The 19,862-nt window shown below is 36.5% G+C and overlaps 1 protein-coding gene across 1 annotated transcript in view; it reads left to right on the forward strand.

The window, feature by feature from the left end:
* The window catches only part of ADGRG7 (adhesion G protein-coupled receptor G7), a 102,689-nt gene that overhangs the window by 75,932 nt on the left and 6,895 nt on the right, over positions 1-19,862 (forward strand). The window contains exons 9-15 of the mRNA XM_008702015.1: positions 1,371-1,537; positions 1,980-2,135; positions 4,838-4,950; positions 10,545-10,891; positions 11,581-11,671; positions 15,025-15,180; positions 17,220-17,376. Coding sequence (XP_008700237.1) covers positions 1,371-1,537; positions 1,980-2,135; positions 4,838-4,950; positions 10,545-10,891; positions 11,581-11,671; positions 15,025-15,180; positions 17,220-17,376 — 1,187 coding nt within the window. The remainder of the gene's footprint in view (positions 1-1,370; positions 1,538-1,979; positions 2,136-4,837; positions 4,951-10,544; positions 10,892-11,580; positions 11,672-15,024; positions 15,181-17,219; positions 17,377-19,862) is intronic.

Consider the following 19,862-nt stretch of genomic DNA (forward strand, 5'->3'; position numbering starts at 1 on the left):
AAACACAATAATAACGCAAAGAAGCCTTATTGCAATATTAGGGTTAACTTTGTCATCTAGTGTCGAGAAGGAACAATTTGGCAAGACCAATGTGCCATGAAAAAGCTCCATAAATCAATGTCTTTTTTTCTAGGTAGAGGCTAGAACAGGGCTGGCTGGGGAGGACATGTAGGGACTGTCAGGGGCATTGTCTGCCTATCTCTCCAATCACATTGAAGATGCTCGTCTCACTGTCACTGTTACAGTTTTCCTGATGCCACTTGTAAAAGCAGAGTTTTAAAAATTAATTCAGTTAGGGGCGCCTGGGTAGCGCAGTCATTAGGCGGCTGCCTTCGGCTCAGGGCGTGATCCCGGTGTTCTGGGATCGAGCCCCACATCAGGCTCCTCCGCTATGAGCCTGCTTCTTCCTCTCCCACTCCCCCTGCTGTGTGTTCCCTCTCTCGCTGGCTGTCTCTCTCTGTCAAAATAAATAAATAAAATCTTTAAAAAAAATAAATAAAAAATAAATAAATAAAAATTAATTCAGTTAAAACATGTAATTATTATAATTGCTTCTGTCTTCAACACGGCCAACAGTTGTATAAAGCGTTAGGGGCGTTCCTTAGGTCGTTCTATTTGACGGTTGCTGTGGCCGGCCTCCACGCAAAACCCTCTGCTGTGGCCATGTTTTTCTAAGATCTCTGAGGAACAGATGACCACTTTTTTCCAATGTCCTGAGGAAATATGTCACAATGGTCTTCCAGCCTTGGGAAAAACCCATGATCATCATGAAGCAGCAGAGACCAGTAGTTCAAGAGGAGACAGAACGTATCTGGCTCCATTGAAACAGTCCCTGATACACACAACGTGAACTCCTGGCTCTGAGACTGAATGGACTGGTTTCTGCTCCATCTCTTTTAGCAGGAAACAGGTCTCATAGAGCACTTCCCTAGGCATTGCCCACCCAATATTCACTATTTACTCGTTGCTGTTTCTTGTCTGATGTCTTATCAACGGGTGAAGCGACATGGCTTTGGGCTACCTGAATGTCACGTTCACTCTGTTTCACTGCATAGAAAGCAAGATGTTTATTTTATACGTGAGATCTTTGCAATACCTCCTTGAGGTGCATTAGGCGGAAATTTTTGTAGCTATTTACAAGGTAAGGAATCTGAACCTCAGGAAAAAAAGTAACGTGAGTAGAACGGCCAGGCATGGGTTACGTATATTAATTACATGTTGCAATTAACTAAAGATTCAGTGAGCAAACCATTTTTACTGTACTTCACTCATATACTAAGCAGTCATGCAGTTGAACAATGACGTGGGACTTTGTTTTTTGTTTGACCTAGGGTTCATTTGTTTATTTATTTATTTTTTTTGTCTCACAGGTGACACAAAGGCATGTGGCTTTGTAGTGTATCAAAACAACAAGCTTTTCCAATCAAAAACTTTTAAAGCTAAATCAGATTTTAGTCAAAAAATTATCTCAAGCAGTACTGTTAAAAATAACACTAGAAGTCAGGAAGCTTCCGTTGACATTGTCTTTAACCCAAAGGTGAGTTTTTCCACTAGCAACAACAACAAAAAAATTCAGGCCACTTTTGATTACAAAAGCAGGATTGGTTGAGCAAAAGAAATCCATAGGAAAACTCTATATTTTTTAAAGTTTTTATTTAAATTCCAGTTAGTTAGCATACAGTGTAATACTCATTTTGGGCATGAAATATATCAATTTAGCAGAAAAACTCTTTAAAAGATTCTTTGAAGATATTCATTTAAACATTCCCCACACCCATGTTTTTTGTCAGACTAGCTAGATGCAAAATGAGCTGATTTGAATTTTGTATCCTTTTTCCCCTTCCCTAATCAATAATGAAGATGTTATACTTAGTACATACCTATTTGATTTCTCATATGCTTATCTTATCCTATTTGGTTTTTTCTACCTGATTAAGCATTTAAAAAAAATTGGTTGCAATTGTCTTTTCAATTTACAGTACGACCGAAAAGAATTCCAGCTCCATTCCTATGCTTGTGTCTACTGGAATGTTTTAACAAAGGATTGGGACACACATGGGTGTCACAAAAATAAAAGCACTGATGAATTCGTGTACTGCCACTGCAACCATACTACTAATTTTGCTGTATTAATGGTAAGGATGTACATAGTAATCTCTTTGCAGACAAGAATTTTCCTTATACATAAATCTGGTATGTGCTAATTGCAGATAACTTCGGGGCTTAGTTTGCATAGATAGTCGACCTAGGTTAAATGGATAAACAGGGAATGGAGTGATAAGACTAAAAAGGAAGTGGTGGTAAAAGTAAGTAAATAGAGCTTTCTGCAGTATGGTCTTAGGCTGGGGAAGGTCAGCACCATGTATTTAATAATGAGAAGGGAGCCCATGTGCAAAAGAGGAGCCGACAGACTCCATTCAACTAACTCACATGTTGTGAAGCTTGAAGTTGTTACAGCCAGAGGTAAGCTGTATGACTGTGTGTTGGGAATGGGTTCAATACATACTTAACTATGGATGAGCAGTTTAAATCAGTTACCCAAAGCTTTTTCCATTGGAATAATCTAAGTTGCTAAATTTATGCTAGAAGATAAAAGAGGAAAAGCTCTTGAAATCATCCAGTTTGTCCCATGGTTCCTTTATGTATTCCTTATATCTTAATTTTTTTATTTGAGTGTAATTGACACACAATGTTACATTAGTTTCAAGTGTACAACATAGTGATTTCACAAGTTTCTACGTTAGGCTATGCCCACCACAAGTGTAGCTACCTTCTGTCACCATGCAACGCTATTACAATATCATTGACTATATTCCTTCTGCTGTGCCTTTTATTCCTGTGAATGACTTATTCCTGGAAGCCTGTATTTCCCACTCCCCTTTACACGTTTTGCCCATTGCCCACACCTCTCCCCTCTGGCAACCATCAGTTTGTTCTCTGTATTTACAGATCCGATTATGCTTTTTGTTTGTTTATTCATTTGGTTTTTTTTTTTTTTAGATTTCACATATGAGTCAAATCGTATGGTATTTGTCATTCTCAGTCTGACTTATTTCCCTGAGCATAATATCTTCTAAGTCCCTCCATGTCGTTGCAAATGGCATCAGCTCATCCTTTTGATGGCTACATAATATTCCGTCATGCATAAACACCACATCTTCCTGAGTGCGGAGCCGACGTGGGGCTCCATCCCAGGACCCTGGGAGCATGACCTGAGCTGAAGGCAGCTGCTTAACAGACTGAGCCATCCAGGTGCCCCCAGAGATCTGCTTTCTTAATTAGAAAATAGTAAAGGTAACATTTTAACTTTTTCAATATCCTTAAGATCATTAGTATCATTCACTAGATGTGTAAAGCTTGGGTTGCTCTATATATGAAATGATACAGCTCCATCGTCATACTTATTCTTCTTCTTTCCTGAGGTCAGGCTTTCAGCTGTTTCTTCTCATTAATGTCTGAGTCCTCCACAATGCCTACCATTCACATTTGTAATTAGTTTTGGGTTCCTGAATTTTTTAAAAGGCCGATTAGGATTGTATGTAAAGTAGGAGCAGATAGACTCTAAGAGAATAGATGATTTCTAAGGTCTGATGATCTATATATAGTCTATGATTCTTCAGTACTCACTTAGTATACTGTACACAGGAAGTAATGTGAAATCTTTGTTTTTAAAAAGAAATTTGTTTTATTTTTGTTTTCTTCCTATACAAGCAATACATACTTACTGCATAAGGTATGAAAGTTTATCTATTAAACAGAAATACACTAATATGAAAAATATCTAGTTAACATCTTGAATTAAAATAACAGTTCAAATAAAAATATGTTAACAGGGGCGCCTGTGTGGCTCAGTCCTTAAGCATCTGCCTTCTGCTCAGGTCATGATCCCAGGATCCTGGGACCGAACCCCCCATCGGGCTCCCTGCTCAGCAGGAAGGCTGTTTCTCCCTCTCCCAGTCCCCCTGCTTGTGTTCCCTCTTACGCTCTATCAAATAAATAAATAAAATCTTAAAAAAAATAAAATATGTTAACAAACTGCTATATATTTGTACAAGAGATAACAGGTAATATTTGTAGGTACATTAAAAAAAGTCACCTCTGGAGAAGAGATAGGATTTCAGGAGGTAGGGTGGTATGATGTGGGGTAGCTGGTAGGTAAGAGAAATCCATGGGTTTTTTTATGCTTCTATATTACTTTCATGTTGTATGAATATTACTTTCTAATTTTTTAAATTAGTAAAATAAAGACAGACAAAAATTATATATATCCTACTCACTCAGTGGCCACCATTATTACCTCTCCAGGTTTCTAAGAGTACTTACTTACATGGAATATACTTATCTATGAATATATATTAAAATACTGGCATAGATACAGATATATCAGACAAAATGAGATCTCCTTTTAAAAAATTTACAGGATTGTATGCACATTTTTCCACATCCAAAAAATATTTCTACAACTTTATTTTTAGTGCATTAGCTTAGATATGCAGATTTCCTCTTGGATTATAATTACATATAAAAATAATGTAAAGGATAAATTAAATAACTTTAGCCAATTTAGATCTAATCCAAACAACTTTGATTTTAGACATGAGGAAAAGTATGTATGTTTTCCTTGACAGCTAGATAACTGTTCTCAACACTACTTCATATAGCCTGCTTAGAGATAAGGGGTTCATTTATTTCCTTTTAAAACTTATCAACAGTTCTATAAAAAGATATATTTGCAACTATCTGGTTATTTTGACCAATGTAACTTTTTATGATGTTGACTTTCACAGACATTTCAGGAATGGTTATTTAAAAATATAAGTCTTAACTTATTTTCCAGAGTTTTGAAAAGATATATAAATATCCTGAATCACTAAGCACATTATCCAGCGTTGGCTGTGCCCTGTCCATCACCGGTCTGGTTCTCACAATTGTATTTCAGATTGTCACCAGGTAAGAAAGGAAGCTGGCTCTTCTTACGAGAGAAATTGCTCTCCTGATATTATTTCCTCTGCACATATTCTCGTCAGAATGCAGTCTCTTGGAACTACAAGGGAAATCAGATTTAGTTCAACAAAGTCATTTTATAGAAGAGGACACTCAGTTCTGGAGAAGCTAAGAAATACATACAAGTACATGTATAATTAAAACTGTGATAAGCGCCTTGAAGAAAAATTGCATACCATGTAATTATAGGCCTGTCATATAAAACTAGTATGTCCCGTAGCTCATGAGTGCTGTAGTTCCTTTGCATGGAACAGAACATACCTACCAATTTGCATTTGCAAAAGAATAACCCATTGCTAAACAGCAAGCTTTTGAAAATTAAAGTGGTTAAAAATATAAAGTTTTCAAATGGTGAAACTTTTTAAAAGTCTTTGAATACCATAGTTCAAAAAAATCTAACTAAAAAAATTACCTATAAACACACATTTCTTTCCACCTTGAACTCCTCACTCAAGGAGCGCTTGTGTTTTTTTTCATAGCCTGTATTTTTAATAATCTGTAAATATAAGCTTGTTATTTATTAGCGTACTTGCGTACTCTCTGTTTTCCCCATCCTCATGAAAATTGATGAGGACAGTGACCTTCTCTGATTTTGTTGTTGCTGTTGTTGTTTGTTTTGATATCTGTGTCCCCAGGATCGAGCACAATACCTGGCCCATTGTAGAGGGCTATCTGTGGAGCAAGGGGGTCTATTGTGCATTCCTACCTGGTTCTCTTCTTAAACTCAAGATGTTTCAAGATGAACTCATCTTTCCCTCAGAATCGTTTCTCCCTACTAAATTCCTTCATATTTTCTCAGATGTATAAATTCAGAATTTTTTATTTTAAAGGCATTGCTATTTAGAAATCTTTCCTGAAGTTTTATTTAAAAAATTAAGAACCTACAGAAAAGTCGAGAGAACACAACAATCATATACCCTTCACCTAGATTCATTAATTATTAATATTTTGCTTTATTTCTTTTTCTATTTTTTGCCCTAATTTTGAAAATAAGTTGTAGACATCGTGACTGTCGTGTCTAAGTTCTTCAAGTATTTCCTAAGAACAAAGGTATTCTCCTTTATAGTATAGTACCATTATCCTCACTCAGAAAATTCAACTAAACCATTAATATAATATTACCATGTTAATATATAACCCGTATTAAAATTTCTCCAGTTGTCCTCGGAACGTTCATTATAACTGGGTGTTTTTTCCTCCAATTCAATCGTTGTCATGTCTCTTTAGTCTCATTTAGCCCAAAATAATTCCTCTGCTTTTTTGTTTGTTTTGGTCTTTCGGGACATTAAATCTTTTGAGATGTTCAGGTCAGTTATGTCGTAGAAGGTAGAATATTCTACAGTTTAGGATTTGTCTGAAATGTTCCTCATGATTAGATACAGATTAAGTATTTTTGATGAGAGTACTAAATCATGAAGCCTTTTTTCAGTGTGACAGAGGAAGAAGCACGTAACGTGAGTTTGTCCCATTATTGGTTCTCTTACATTTGACCCTTGTTGACAGTAGTGTCTACTGGATTTCTACACCCTAAAGGTTCATGTTTTTCCCTTTGTAAGTAAAAGATAATCCATGGGATGATTCTTCATGATTCTGTGACTATCCTGTTCCTCAACTCTTTCTCAGTGGTTTTGGTGTCCACCAATGATGCTTACTGGAATATATTACTACATCGATGGTTGAAAATGATGACTTTCTTACTTATTATTCTTTCTACATCTGGTTACTGTCTTCCTTTGTAAAGAAGTGTACTCTCCGCTGTAACCAGAGGGAATCTCTCCATGTTGTTTTGGCATGTCCCTATCAGCACTTTCTTATTTCAGATACAACAAGATGACCCAAGCACATTTTTCACTTTCTCTGCCTCATACTTAGAATCAGCCATTTGTTCAAAGAGCCAGAATTCCATTTGATTCCACTTCTGTATCCATCACACTTAATGAGTCTCTTGCCAGTCATTTAAAGGTTTTATACTGAATGCTAACTATGGGCCAAGCACCATGTTCAGACTGAATACAAGATAATGAATGAGACAAGTAAGCTCCATCTCTCATGGTATTTACATTCTCAGGGGAAGGCAGATGTTACACAAATATATACAGAATTAAGTATATAATTACAAATAGTGGTAAGTGCCTTAAAGGAAAATTCCATGCCATGTAATTACAGGTCTGTCATGGAAAAGGATATGGCTCTTGTATTTGTCCTTTCATTAGTATTTCTGTCATAATCACTCTTGAACAATTATTTGATCCCATGTGAATAAGTTGCAGTAGCTGCATAACGAGTTTCTTTGCCTAAAATTTCACCCCTTCTAGTCGTCACCAGATTTTTTTTTCATTATCTGTCAACATGTTTCTTAGCACAGTTTTGCTGCCATAGCTGTCACTAAAAACTCATCAGGAAATAAAAACAAAAATCTAAAAATGGCATTGATTTTTAAATTGTGAATCAAATAGTTTTCTTTGTTCATAGACAGGGTCCCACATAATTATATTTAATTTATATATAATATGTGCAAGTTATAATAAATTATATATAATTTAAATATATACAATATATGTTACATAATATATAAATTATAATATATGTTATATGTAAAAATAATATAATGTAATATTAATGCACAGAAGGTAGTAATACACAGAAGAGCCAGGGTATTTGAAAATAGCCCGTTCTCCCTGTGGGTTATAATTTATGTTTGAAACTGGAAAAAATTAGAAACTAACTTTGTTTTATATAAAAGGATTTCTTTAAATACTTTTTTCAGTTCTAGTCATTAAAAATTTCAAAAAACTGAATGAAATTTTGAATTATCCAGATAATCTCAACTAAAACATCAAGGGGGAGGGGCGCCTGGGTAGCGCAGTCATTAAGCTTCGGCCTTTGGCTCAGGGCATGATCCCGGCGTTCCGGGATCGAGTCCCACATCAGGCTCCTCCGCTATGAGCCTGCTTCTTCCTCTCCCACTCCCCCTGCTTGTGTTCCCTCTCTTGCTGGCTGTCTCTCTCTCTCTGTCACATAAATAAATAAAATCTTTAAAAAAAAATCAAGGGAATTAACAAAGTTCTGTTTAAATATACAATATTTATGCATTAAAGATATGTTTTTTATGCACCTTCCCAAAGACTGAGAGGGTTCATGATGGAATATTATAAAATCATGAAGGTTATGTAAATAATGAACAGATTTATTCATCAGATTCTGGGACATTAAAATAAATAAATAATATTATTATTAAATATTAATACCAATAATATTAAATATTAAATAATAATAATGAATAATTAAAATGGGTACTTCAAAACATTAGAATTTTTTTTGCCCAGATATGAGATTTTTATTTTATTTTTTTCCACTTTATTTGTATATTTATGTATTAATTTTTGCCATATGGGGTTTTAACTATTAATGCAATTGAATTTATCAGTCTTTTTCTATATGGTTTGGCTTTTTCCATCTTTTTTTTAAATAATAATCTTTTATTATGTTATGGGGGATGGGGATAAGACATTAGAATTTTAAGCACAGTAATAAACTTAGGGAAATAGTTATTCCAAGAGGCCTCGTAGTCTGAAAACCTCAGAGGGCTTAGATGGTACTGGATGGAGATTCTAAAACTTTCATCAATATTAGACTGCATGGCATAGTATACAGAGAATTGTAATATGTCACTAGAGGGGACTTAAGGCTATATCTGCCTTTACCCACTAAGGAAAACAATACGTGCACAGTAAAAAGAACATGAAACCTCACATTTGAGATCCACCTTATTTAGGGCAACCTTGAATTCTCTGCCAATCTGAAAACACGCAGGTGGGTCACCAGAGGACACGCACGTGAGCAGGAGCACACGCACACACACATTTTCTCTCTCGTGCTGCCTTCTAAAGACTACTGATAAACAATGCCAGCTTGCAGAGAAAATGAGAAAATGCTGTTCTTTTCTAGCAAAGATCTTAGATAAAGATGAGAAGAAAAAAAAAAACCCAAAAGTTTTAAAGAGCACTTGGTTCTACACCGAGAAATTACATCTTCAAATGAAGGAACAGTTGTCAAGCATGTTATATATATTAACTGGCTCATTCAGAGCATCTTGACCATTTGACTATCAACAGGTGTTTCCTAAAGTATCGTCCTTGGGACACTAGTCCTTGGGAGGTACTCCGTGGAAAAAGGGTTATGAAACGTCTTACAGAAAAGACACATGTGAAATTTTGTTGAGTGTAGGCCTTCCAGAGAGATAGTAATCATCAGTCTGCTAAGAATATCTTCAGTAGCAGCAATAGGCCACGGAACAAATTTTAAATATTTTTATTTCATTTAAAATGTCTATGGGAACCTTGCTCTTTAAATGTAAGGTAAGCTAAATATTATACCATTTTGTTTCAAACTTGTAAAAGTAGTTTAAAATTATATTTGGCCTTATTGTTTTAAAATCCATCTTAATTTTTTTATATAAAATATTTTTTAAAATGCAAGAGATGTTTTCCTCTACCTTTGAACATGGATTCATCTACTAATATGCAAGTTTCCTATTTTGAAATTTAAAAAAATCCATTTAGAGCCTTTCTATAGATAGCCTTTGTATATGTTTGCAAATCTAGAGTAGAGCCTATTGTCTGTTGTGGTAGAAGAAACTGCCCTAAAAGTTAGTGGCTTAAAACATTAATTACTTCTCTCTAACAATTCTGTGGCTTGACTGGGCTCAACTGTATGGTTCCTCTATTGGTCTCTCTTAGGGTCTCCTGTGAGACTGCAGTCAGATGGTGGGTAGAGTTGGACTCGGGGCTCCTCTGGGTTGCTGGGACAGCTGGGTCTTTCTCCATCTCCATATAGTCCCAGAACATTCCTATGTGGTTTCTTCAGCAGGTTAGCTAAACGTTTTACCCGGAGGCTCAGAACTCCAAGGAGAACCAAAGGGAACGCTTATTATGACTTTCATGGGCAAAGTGCCTTTATGGGATCCTTCTCCCATAAAAAAAAGATTTAAAAACTGTGTTTTACAACTGTATTGGTATAAAGGTGAATATATTAATATTATCTACTCCTATTTGTACTTTGACCTATAAAAGTTCATTCTTTTCCCTTCAGGTTTTAAAAGGAGTTAAAACTTTGCTGCGGGCCATAAAAGTATCATTGGCCCTAAGTACTACTTTATCTGCTGAATGAGTTGACCCCAGCGGCCAGGCTTTCTGGTGCATTTCATTAGTTAGATCAAGTCACAAGCTGGCCCTGGGGGGGGGACTACACAGGGTATAGATGCCAGAAAGTAGCATTCAGTGGGGGGTCCTCTCTGAAGAATAGCTGTCACCTTTGATTACAACACAGTTTTAAGGAAGGGTGCATCAACCTATTTTCTCTAACTCACCTCTTTGTGGAAATGCGAAGACAGGGTGCTCGGGAAGGCATAACCCACTGGGCTATGAGCTGGATTTCCAGTGGGTAATAATATTTCTTTGTTCACTCACAGTTTCACTCGAGTTTATTTCTTGCAGCTGTGCTGTTTATTTGTTTGATTATATTTGCTTTTTTGTTTTCAGGAACGTCAGAAAAACTTCAGTAACCTGGGTGTTGGTCAGTCTGTGTGCATCCATGTTGATTTTTAACCTCCTCTTTGTGTTTGGAATTGAAAACTCCAATAAGAATGTAAAGAAAAGTGATAGTGACACCGGTATGACTGACTCAGACAGAAATGAAATGCTCATGCAAGACACTGTTGACGTCTGGAATCCCACGTGCACTGCCGTCGCTGTCTTGCTGCACTATTTCCTGTTAGTGACGTTTACCTGGACTGCCCTGAGCGCCGCACAGCTCTATTTCCTTCTCATTAGGACCATGAAGCCTCTTCCTCAACATTTCATTCTGTTCATCTCTTTAATCGGATGGGGTAGGTGTTTGCCTTTCCACTCACTCAGAAATTTAATTTTGTTGAAATAACTTAATTTCAGCAACCTAACAGTACAAGACCTTGAGGTAGGCGAGATGGAAATCCATCCAGCGGTCACTAGGAGGGCGCCTTCTGCCTCGTTGCTCACACTCCTGGGAAGGAGGCAGATGTGATCAGGCAGCCTCACTAGTCACATCCTAAGCTAACCTCAAGATGTTAATTTCCTTTGCCATCTCTATTAGTTTCATTAGAAATTTAGACCACATAGGATTAACTTCCTAGCTACTTTAAAAAAATGTTTCAAGAACATCAGAAGTGACTCTAAGAAAAATAATTTGAAAATTTACTGGGTTCCAGAAAAGAATTGTGTGGGCCATATCTAAATTTAAATTTATTCAAGGGGAAGAGGAATTAGGCCATTTAAGAATGGAAATTGTGGTCAGAGTTACAAAGAAATCAGAAATGTATACGATTAGTAGGTAGAGCCAACAATAAAAGAAAGAGGCAAGCAGTTACCAAAACTTGTGTCCTCCACTGACCCCCATCTGAAGATCATTTGGTACATTGTCTACAGTGGAAAAACAGCACAGTCTTGAAAAGGGTCAGACGTATAATTCATTCATATTCTTTTATAATGAATTCCAGTCTTGGGTAAATTATTAATTCAATGCCTCTCTTTTGTCATATAGGAGTCCCGGCTGTAGTGGTGGTTGTGACAGTGGGAATTATTTTTTCTCAGAGTGGTTCACAATGGGAGTTAGACTACCGACAAGAAGAAATGTGAGTTTATATATTTTTTAAAATGTCCATTTATTTGTTATAAGAGTGTAACTGTTCAGTGATATTGAGTCCAAGTGTCACTGTATATATGCATCTTCATTTATAAGTATCATAATGTATTGTAAGTGGGTATTTCAAATTCTCAAACAATACATTGTATTTTAAATGTAGTGACATGAAAGTTTCCTGATAAATCCTTTTGTAAAGCAAGTTATTACCTTCTAAATTGATAATATAAACTTTGTTAGATTTGTCTTCTTTTATTAAGCCTAAAAATCATAGGACACAGTATGTGTGCTCCTTAGTAACCCTTTATCTTGGTTTTCTTATCTAGGAAATAGGAATAACAATCATAGTAACACCCACTCTGAGGTCACGGTGAGGGGTCAAGAAAGTGTGAAGATGTTTTATAGTTTGAAGAGCATTATCCATTCTTATGACCGGTTTTATGTTGATATGATTAGAATGAATATTTTATGATGATTTATCACACATGAAAAATTCTCGCAGAGATTACAGTGTTAATAGTTGTTACTAATGGAAATATCTGACTGTATGGTGTTTGTGTTCTCTGTGAGGTGGGAGAGAAGAAATATGAGCTGAGGGGCACCTGGGTGGCTCAGTCAGTTAAGCGTCTGCCTTTGGCTCAGGTCATGATCTCAGGGTCCTGGGATCAAGCCCCTTATAGGGCTTCCCGCTCAGCAAGGAGTCTGCTTCTCCTTCTCCCTCTGCTCCTCCCCTCTGCTCGGGCTCTCTCTTTCTTTCTCAAATGAATAAATAAAAAATCTTAAAAAAAAAAAAAAGAGAAAACTGAGCTGAACTCTTTATGTGTATTTCTTTTTTTTTTTTTAAAGATTTTATTTATTTATCAGAGAGAGAGAGAGCAAGCATGCACAAGCGGGGGAGGGGCAGGCAGAGGGAGAAGCAGGCTTCCAGCTGAGCAAGGAACCCCATGTGGGGCTCAATCCCAGGACACTGGAATCATGACCTGAGCCGAAGGCAGGCACTTAACCAGCTGAGCCACCCGGGTGCCCCTTTACCTGTATTTCTGCTACCAAATGGCAATTGCTCTCTAATTTATCCTCCCCTCTCCTTTTATCATTCAACCATGCTCACTCCCAGATTCCACCGTAAGTCCCAAAGCAACTAAAACAAAACAAAACTCTTGGAAATGTGCCAGTATAGCCAAGGGAAGGCTGTGGTGTTAGGGTGCACACCTATGTCCAAGGCTGACCATGCCCGACTGTAGAGTAGGAGGCTATCTGCCTGGCTTGATTTTAGGAGCCAAATACTCCAGGTACTATTTTTTTCTGTTTAATTAGGGTTAAATATCTTTTAATGAATTTTAAAAATTTAATTCCACGATTACAGATCAGGGGTAAGATGCAACTATGTCACAGGAGAGGCAATTCCTTTCAAACCGCACCACTGATTTCCTACCCTAACCTTGGGACAGGGCTAGAGCTGCCCCTATAAAAGCCTTCAGGAGAAAGAAGCCTACCATCTTAAATATATTCACGCTAAGCTATGAGTAATTGACAGCAGATTCTTTCCTGAGTACACTGTTAAAGGTTAGGGAAGACATGAGGCAATGATAATAAGAGAAGTTGGGAAGAGAAGAAGGATGTTTAACATAAATATCTGCCTTATCTTGGACCCACATCCCCCACCTTTCACCCTGTACATGTGCTTCAAGGGCCACATTTCTTTGGGATGTATGTAGAAAGAGGAGGGAGTATTTTTGGTTTTCTTGAGTTATTCCCCCAGCAATTGCACCACTATATCCCATGCTCTCCCCCAACTGCTTCCAGCTCTGCCAGTCATACCTGAAACCCCTAACCCACTTCCTCTGAGATACTGCTTTCTCTGCAAGGACCCAATTAAGGGGTGACTGCAGGGCAGGACACACTCTTCTTTAATGCCCCATCCCCTAATTGTTAGTGCCACCATCACATGGCCTGTTTCAGACTTTTCTGAAGGGTTGAGGTAACATGGGAAATTATAACGCCTGAGGGGGAAAGTCTTTGCAAGTATATGATAACGCTGTCTTCATGGTCTGTTTCACGGGGCAAAATCACTGTGGAGTTAAATACTTCATCTGAGGTCCACTTGTGATGCTCTCTAGATGGGCAGAAGACATGAGGCATTTTTCCAAAAAGACATCCAGATGGTGAATAGAGACTTGAAAAGATGCTCACCATCACTCGCCATCAGGGAAATACGAATCAAAACTACAATGAGATATCACCTCACACCTGTCAGAATGGCTAAACCAAAAACACAAGAAACAACAAGTGTTGGCAAGGATGCAGAGAAAAAGGAACCCTCTTGCATTGTTGGTGGGATTGCAGCCACTGTGGAAAACAGTATGGAGGCCTTTAGGGTTTTCTATATATAGTATCATGTCACAAAGAAGAAATTTTTTTTATTGTTGTTGTTCACTGCTAATATCTGATATCTAGAACTAGATATCACATACATGTATCCTGTAAATACTTATTAAATAAATGAATTCATTCTTGTAACAATGCCAGGAAGTGATTACCATACCTCACAGATGAGAAAAAAAAAACATACACCAAAACCATTTGCAACAATAACAGCAACAAAAACCTCAAAACAGATGCAGTGAGGTTAAAAAACTATTAAAATATTTTTAAACATTAAACTTCTAAAAATGCCCATCAATAAGTGACTATGTAAATAACCCTGTAACAGAAAAATGGAGTAGCATACAGCTATAAAAAATAATGACAGTCTTTATAATCTCACCTGGAGTGATCTCCAAGATATGTTGTTAAGTAAGTTATAGAAGTATCATGTTATTATTTGTTTAAAAATCAGAAAAAAATGTATTTGCTGGCATATGTATAACCTAAATCTGGAAGAATACACAAGAAACATTGATTAGCACTGGAGATAGAAACTAGGTGACTAAGGATAGTTGTAGGAGGGATAGTTGTAGGGGCAGTTGTCTCTCTATGATGACTTGTACCTTTAAAATTTTGAGCCACCTAGATGTGTTTCATGTTAAAAAATGTACTAAAACAATAACTTGCCTAAAGTCAGACATCTAGTAAGTGATAGTGTGACATTTAAATTTAGGACTGCCTGATTTAAAAGCTATTTTTTCCACTAGCCCATACATCAAGAAATATGGCAGAATTCATGTATTTCATTTTTTTTCTAGCAGTTGAATTCTTGAGAGTCATTTCAAATATATAGAATGCAAAGGGATATTGGCTTTTGGCAGTTCTCTCAGTAAAGTGAATGTCAGTAATGTTAATAGCATAGAGAACCAGTATGTATAACCTTTTTTAATCTACTAAAATCATTTTTTTTCTTCCCCATAGCTGCTGGCTGGCAGTTTCAGGCAACAGTGGTCTTATATCAAGTCCGTTGTTGTGGTCATTCATGATACCTATCACCATTATCCTCATCAACAATATTGTTATATTTATTATCATTGTAGTTAAAGTGATATGGAAGACTAACCAGAATCTGACAAGGTAAGATTACCCCTTCGTGAGATGCTTCCAGGCATGACTCATGTAGTACATAATACAGCACCACAGTACATCGACAGATCCTAAAACAGTTTTCAGACTTCTGGAACAATGGCCTAGATATATGATTTGCAGGGAAGATTTTCTTTTAAACTTTGTCTCAGAAAGTAAATCTTCCAACAATATGGAACTGCATAACACACTTTCGTGCTGTATAAGCCCCACTAAAAACTAAACCCAAAGACTTCAAAAAAAGAAATTTTCTCCCCCAATCCCAAATATTCAAGAAATCGGATTTGAATCATTAAAGAAATGAGAAGATTGTGAGGAGATGCTGGTAACTGTATTATTTCATTTTACAAACTAGTAGCTGCAGGCTATATTTTACATGTGTTTCTTGAATCTGATAGTGACTTTAAGTTTTTAAAATTAGTTTAAAACATATACAAATTGGGAGATTTCACTTAAACGTTATATGTTCTCTTGAGAAATTGGAACATCTGGCAGCATTGCGTCCACATTTCCTGCAGGTGGGACATGTGCACTCTGGCTCATCAGTTCCCACGTGTGCTGCTTCTGTCCTTATTATAACCTTCCTGGCCTCAATAAGCATTTTCATTGTTGTCCCTGGTAAACAAAAAAACTTTCAGTTGGGGAGGTAAAGAACAGAAACTATTAAAAGGATATACTCTCCTTAGCCACACCTCAAACATCACAACTGGTTAGAACGCAGTGCTAATGAGGCCATGAATCTAGGTTTAATTTTTCAAGACTGTGTTTACCCCCAGTACATTTATTATAAGCACATCCATGAGCTCTGTTGGTCACCAAATGGATCCATTTGGTATGAACAGATGTGTGAAAACAACCATCATTAGTGGGAATTTCATCTTAAATATGTGCTTTACCGATTGAGAGTAAGTTTCATCTTTCCTGTATGGATGATAATCCATACTGAGGGGAAATGTGCGGGAGAAGGCTATCGTTACTAATCATTCAAACCTTTATTAGCAATGCAGAAACATCTTGGTAAAATCTTCTTAGCCTAATTGCAGAATAGGTTATATTTCCTTTAAAACAGTATCATTTTGGTCACAGAGAGCAACAAATTTGTATTTCTAGATTTTGACTGACAGCTCATGGTTCTTAAATTGGCTTAGTCACCGTGAAAAGCAGGTTACAATTTGATTGTTTAACAAATTATCTTTCATGTATCAGCTAGCTTTTGCTGCATAACAAACCACCCCAAAACTTATTGGTTTAGAGTGACAAATATTTATTATCGTATGTCCTAAGTTTGAGTGTTGGTCAGGTGCTTGTTCTGGCCTTCACTGACTTGAATATGGATGGATGATCTGAGATGACTTAGTTTTGTGCCTGGTGGTGGGTGGGTGGTGGTTTTGAGTGGGAGCTGCTCAGTTGGGAAAGCTAATCTCTGTTCTGTGTAGTTCTCTCATCATCAATTAGGCCAGTCCAGGCTTCTCAATATAGTGGTGTCAGGGCTCCAAAGAACAATAAAAAAAAAAGGCCAGCTCTACTGAGCAAAGTGCTTTCAAGCTTCTGCTTGTCGGACAATTGCCAGTATCCCCCTGGTAAGTCATATGGCTGAGTTCAGATTCCTAGATTTCTACATCTTACTAACCTTTCATTCTCATATCAACGTACATCATGGGAAAGTACCAGATGCCCAGAAAAGGAATTTCTTACTGGCTGATCCACAAGATAATCACCAAGATAAAATCCCTTTCCAAAGAAAACACTGATTTTGTGTGTGTGTGGTACTTGCTTGCAGTAGTGTATGAAGGACCGTTTATGCCTGAGCTTTCCAGCAAGTATCACTGTACTCCTTAATGAAGCTTGCTACATCAGATTTTATCCAGATGTAGGTCGAACATGGTTTTCCACCTAATGCATAATATTGTTAAACAGTATATATGGGCACCCGAATATGTATTCTCAGTTGGAGGGTAACAGTGATATTAATAAGTAAAATGATATTAAGAAATAAAACCATGTTCTCTTTCTTGCTTTCTCTTATCTAGCACAAAAAAGGTTTCCTTCCTAAAGAAGATTCTTAGTACATTATCTATTACAGTTGTTTTTGGAGTTACCTGGATTCTGGCATACTTTATGCTAATTGGTAATGATGACCTCAGCCTTATCTTCAACTACATGTTCTGCCTTTTCAACACAACTCAGGTATGGTGTGGATTAGTCTGAAAGGAGCAGATCATGCAGTGGTGGGGATGATATCACCTTAGACTAAACTAAAGGTGACCTTGAAGGTCATTGTTTAGTTACCTTTAGGAGACACTATTTTCAGTACATTTCAAAGGAAGAGGAAAGAAAGTTCTTTATAATTTACCTACTATGTTCTTTCTTGGGCACAGTTCATAGAATATAATTGCAGTACAGTTAGACCATGTTAGTCCCCCTTCCCTTAGAAGAAGAGATTTTGTCCAGGGATTGGCTTAGAAAACACCTCCTGATTCCTTTTCTCCCATGTAATAAGTTCATGGCAGCTCCTCAGCATGGTTGATATGGTTGATATAGACAATGTTACAGTTACTATTGGAGCCTAGACCCCCATGGGATAAGCCGAATTTTTTCTTTCTCTCTCTCTTTTAAAGTTTTATAAGGTTATGTAGCTAAGGAATAATTGGGAATAATTGACAGATGCAATTGTATATCTTTAAAGTGTATAACATGATGATTTGATATACATATATATTATGGAATGATTACCAAGATCAAAATAATGAACACATCCATCGCCTCGCATAGTTGTTGACGATTTTGGCATCTGTGTTTGTCAGGGATATTGGTCTGAAATTCCCTCTTCCGTAGTGTTCTTGTCTGGCTTGGTGTCAGGGTAATGCTGACCTTATAAAATGAGTTTGGAAGTGTTCTGTCCTCTTCAGTTTTTTTGAGAATTGGTATTATTTTTTAGATGTTTGGTGGTATTCACCTGTGAAGTAATCTGATCCTGGGCTTCTCTTTATCAGGAGGTTTTTGACTGCTTATTCAATCTCCTTGCTTTTTATTGGTCTGTTTAGTTTTTCTGTTACTTCATTATGCGGTGTTGGTCAGTTGTGTGTGAATTTTTTATTTCATTTCTTTTAAATTTATTGATAATAGTTTTATGGCCATGAATTGGTATATCTTGAGGAAACATTTATCCTTGAAAAGAACGTGCATTCTGCAATTGTTGTGTGTAGTGTTCTAAAAATATCAGTAGGGTCAAAGTGATTGTTGGTAATGTACAGATTTTCTATCCTTACCAATATTTTTGTCTGGTTCTCTCAATTGCTGAAAGAGGAGTATTAAAATCTCCAACTGTGATTGTGAATTTGTCTACTTTCCGTTTAATTCTGTCAATTTTTGCTTCACACATTTTGAAGTTCTGCAATTAGATGCATATACATTTGTGATTGTGATGTCTTCTGGGTAAATTAACCATTTATCCTTTGGAACTGTCCCTCTTTAACTCTGATAGTACTTTTTGGCATGAAATCTATTTTATCTGATATCCAGCCTTCTTGTGTATATTGGTTGAATGGTATATATATTTTAATACATTTACTTTCAACCTATCCGTGCTTTTACACTTAAAGTATGTATCTTGTACATAGCAAATAGGCAGGTCTTACCCTTTTATTCATTCTGACAATCTCTGTCTTTAATTAGAGTGTTTAGTCCGTTTAGAGTTGATGTAATTATTAACATGGGTGAATTTATATCTACCATTTTACTATTTGTTTTCTGTTGCCATTCTAGTTTTTTATTCCTCTGTTTACTTTCATTTTTGAAGGGTATTATCACTGAATATGGAATAATGGGTTGATAGATTCCCCCCCCCCCATTTTGGTATTATGAAAGAGTCATTTCACAAACCTGCTCCAGTTTCTGATGAGACATCCTCAGTGTTTCCATATTCTTTTTCCTCTGTATGTAATGCATTATTTCCTTTGGTTGCTTTCAGGATTTTCTCTTTATCTGTGATTTTCAGCATTTTCACTAAGATATGCACAGATATTATTTTATTTGCATTTATTCTGCTTGGGATTGCTGAGCTCCCAGAATCTGTTTATTTATATCTTTCACCAAATTTGAGGAATTTTTTATCTTTATTTTTTCAAATAGTTTTTCTATCCTGTTATTTTAATTTTCTCTTTTTTGGGGTCTTCAATTATATGCATGTTGGACCATTTGCTGTTGTTCCACACAGGTCCCTGAGCTGTTTATTCTTTCTCATTTCTTCTTCTTACTATTCATCAGATTGGATTATATTAGTGATCCATCTTCAGGGACATTGATTTTGCTTTTAATCATTTCCAGTCTGCTGTTAACTCTATCTAATGATTTTTATTCCAGATATCATACTTTCTTAGTTTCAAGAGTTTTTATCTTAGTATTTTCCATAGATTTTATTTTGCTGATATTTCCTAATTTTTGGCTCATTATGAGTACATTTTCTTTTACCACCCTACACATATCATAATAACACTTTTCCTTGTCTGCTAACTCTAATGCCTGGGTCTTTTAATCAATCCCCATTGATTGCCTTTTTGTTTAGTACAAGCCATGTTTTTCTGTTTCTTTATATGTCTAGTAATTTTGGTTGTTTCCTGGGCATTATAAATAATATGCTCTAGCAACTCTTCATTCTGTTTTATTCCTACCAA

Source organism: Ursus maritimus, unplaced genomic scaffold (genome assembly GCF_017311325.1).
Source record: "Ursus maritimus isolate PB19 unplaced genomic scaffold, ASM1731132v1 scaffold_4, whole genome shotgun sequence".
Lineage (NCBI taxonomy): Eukaryota > Metazoa > Chordata > Mammalia > Carnivora > Ursidae > Ursus > Ursus maritimus.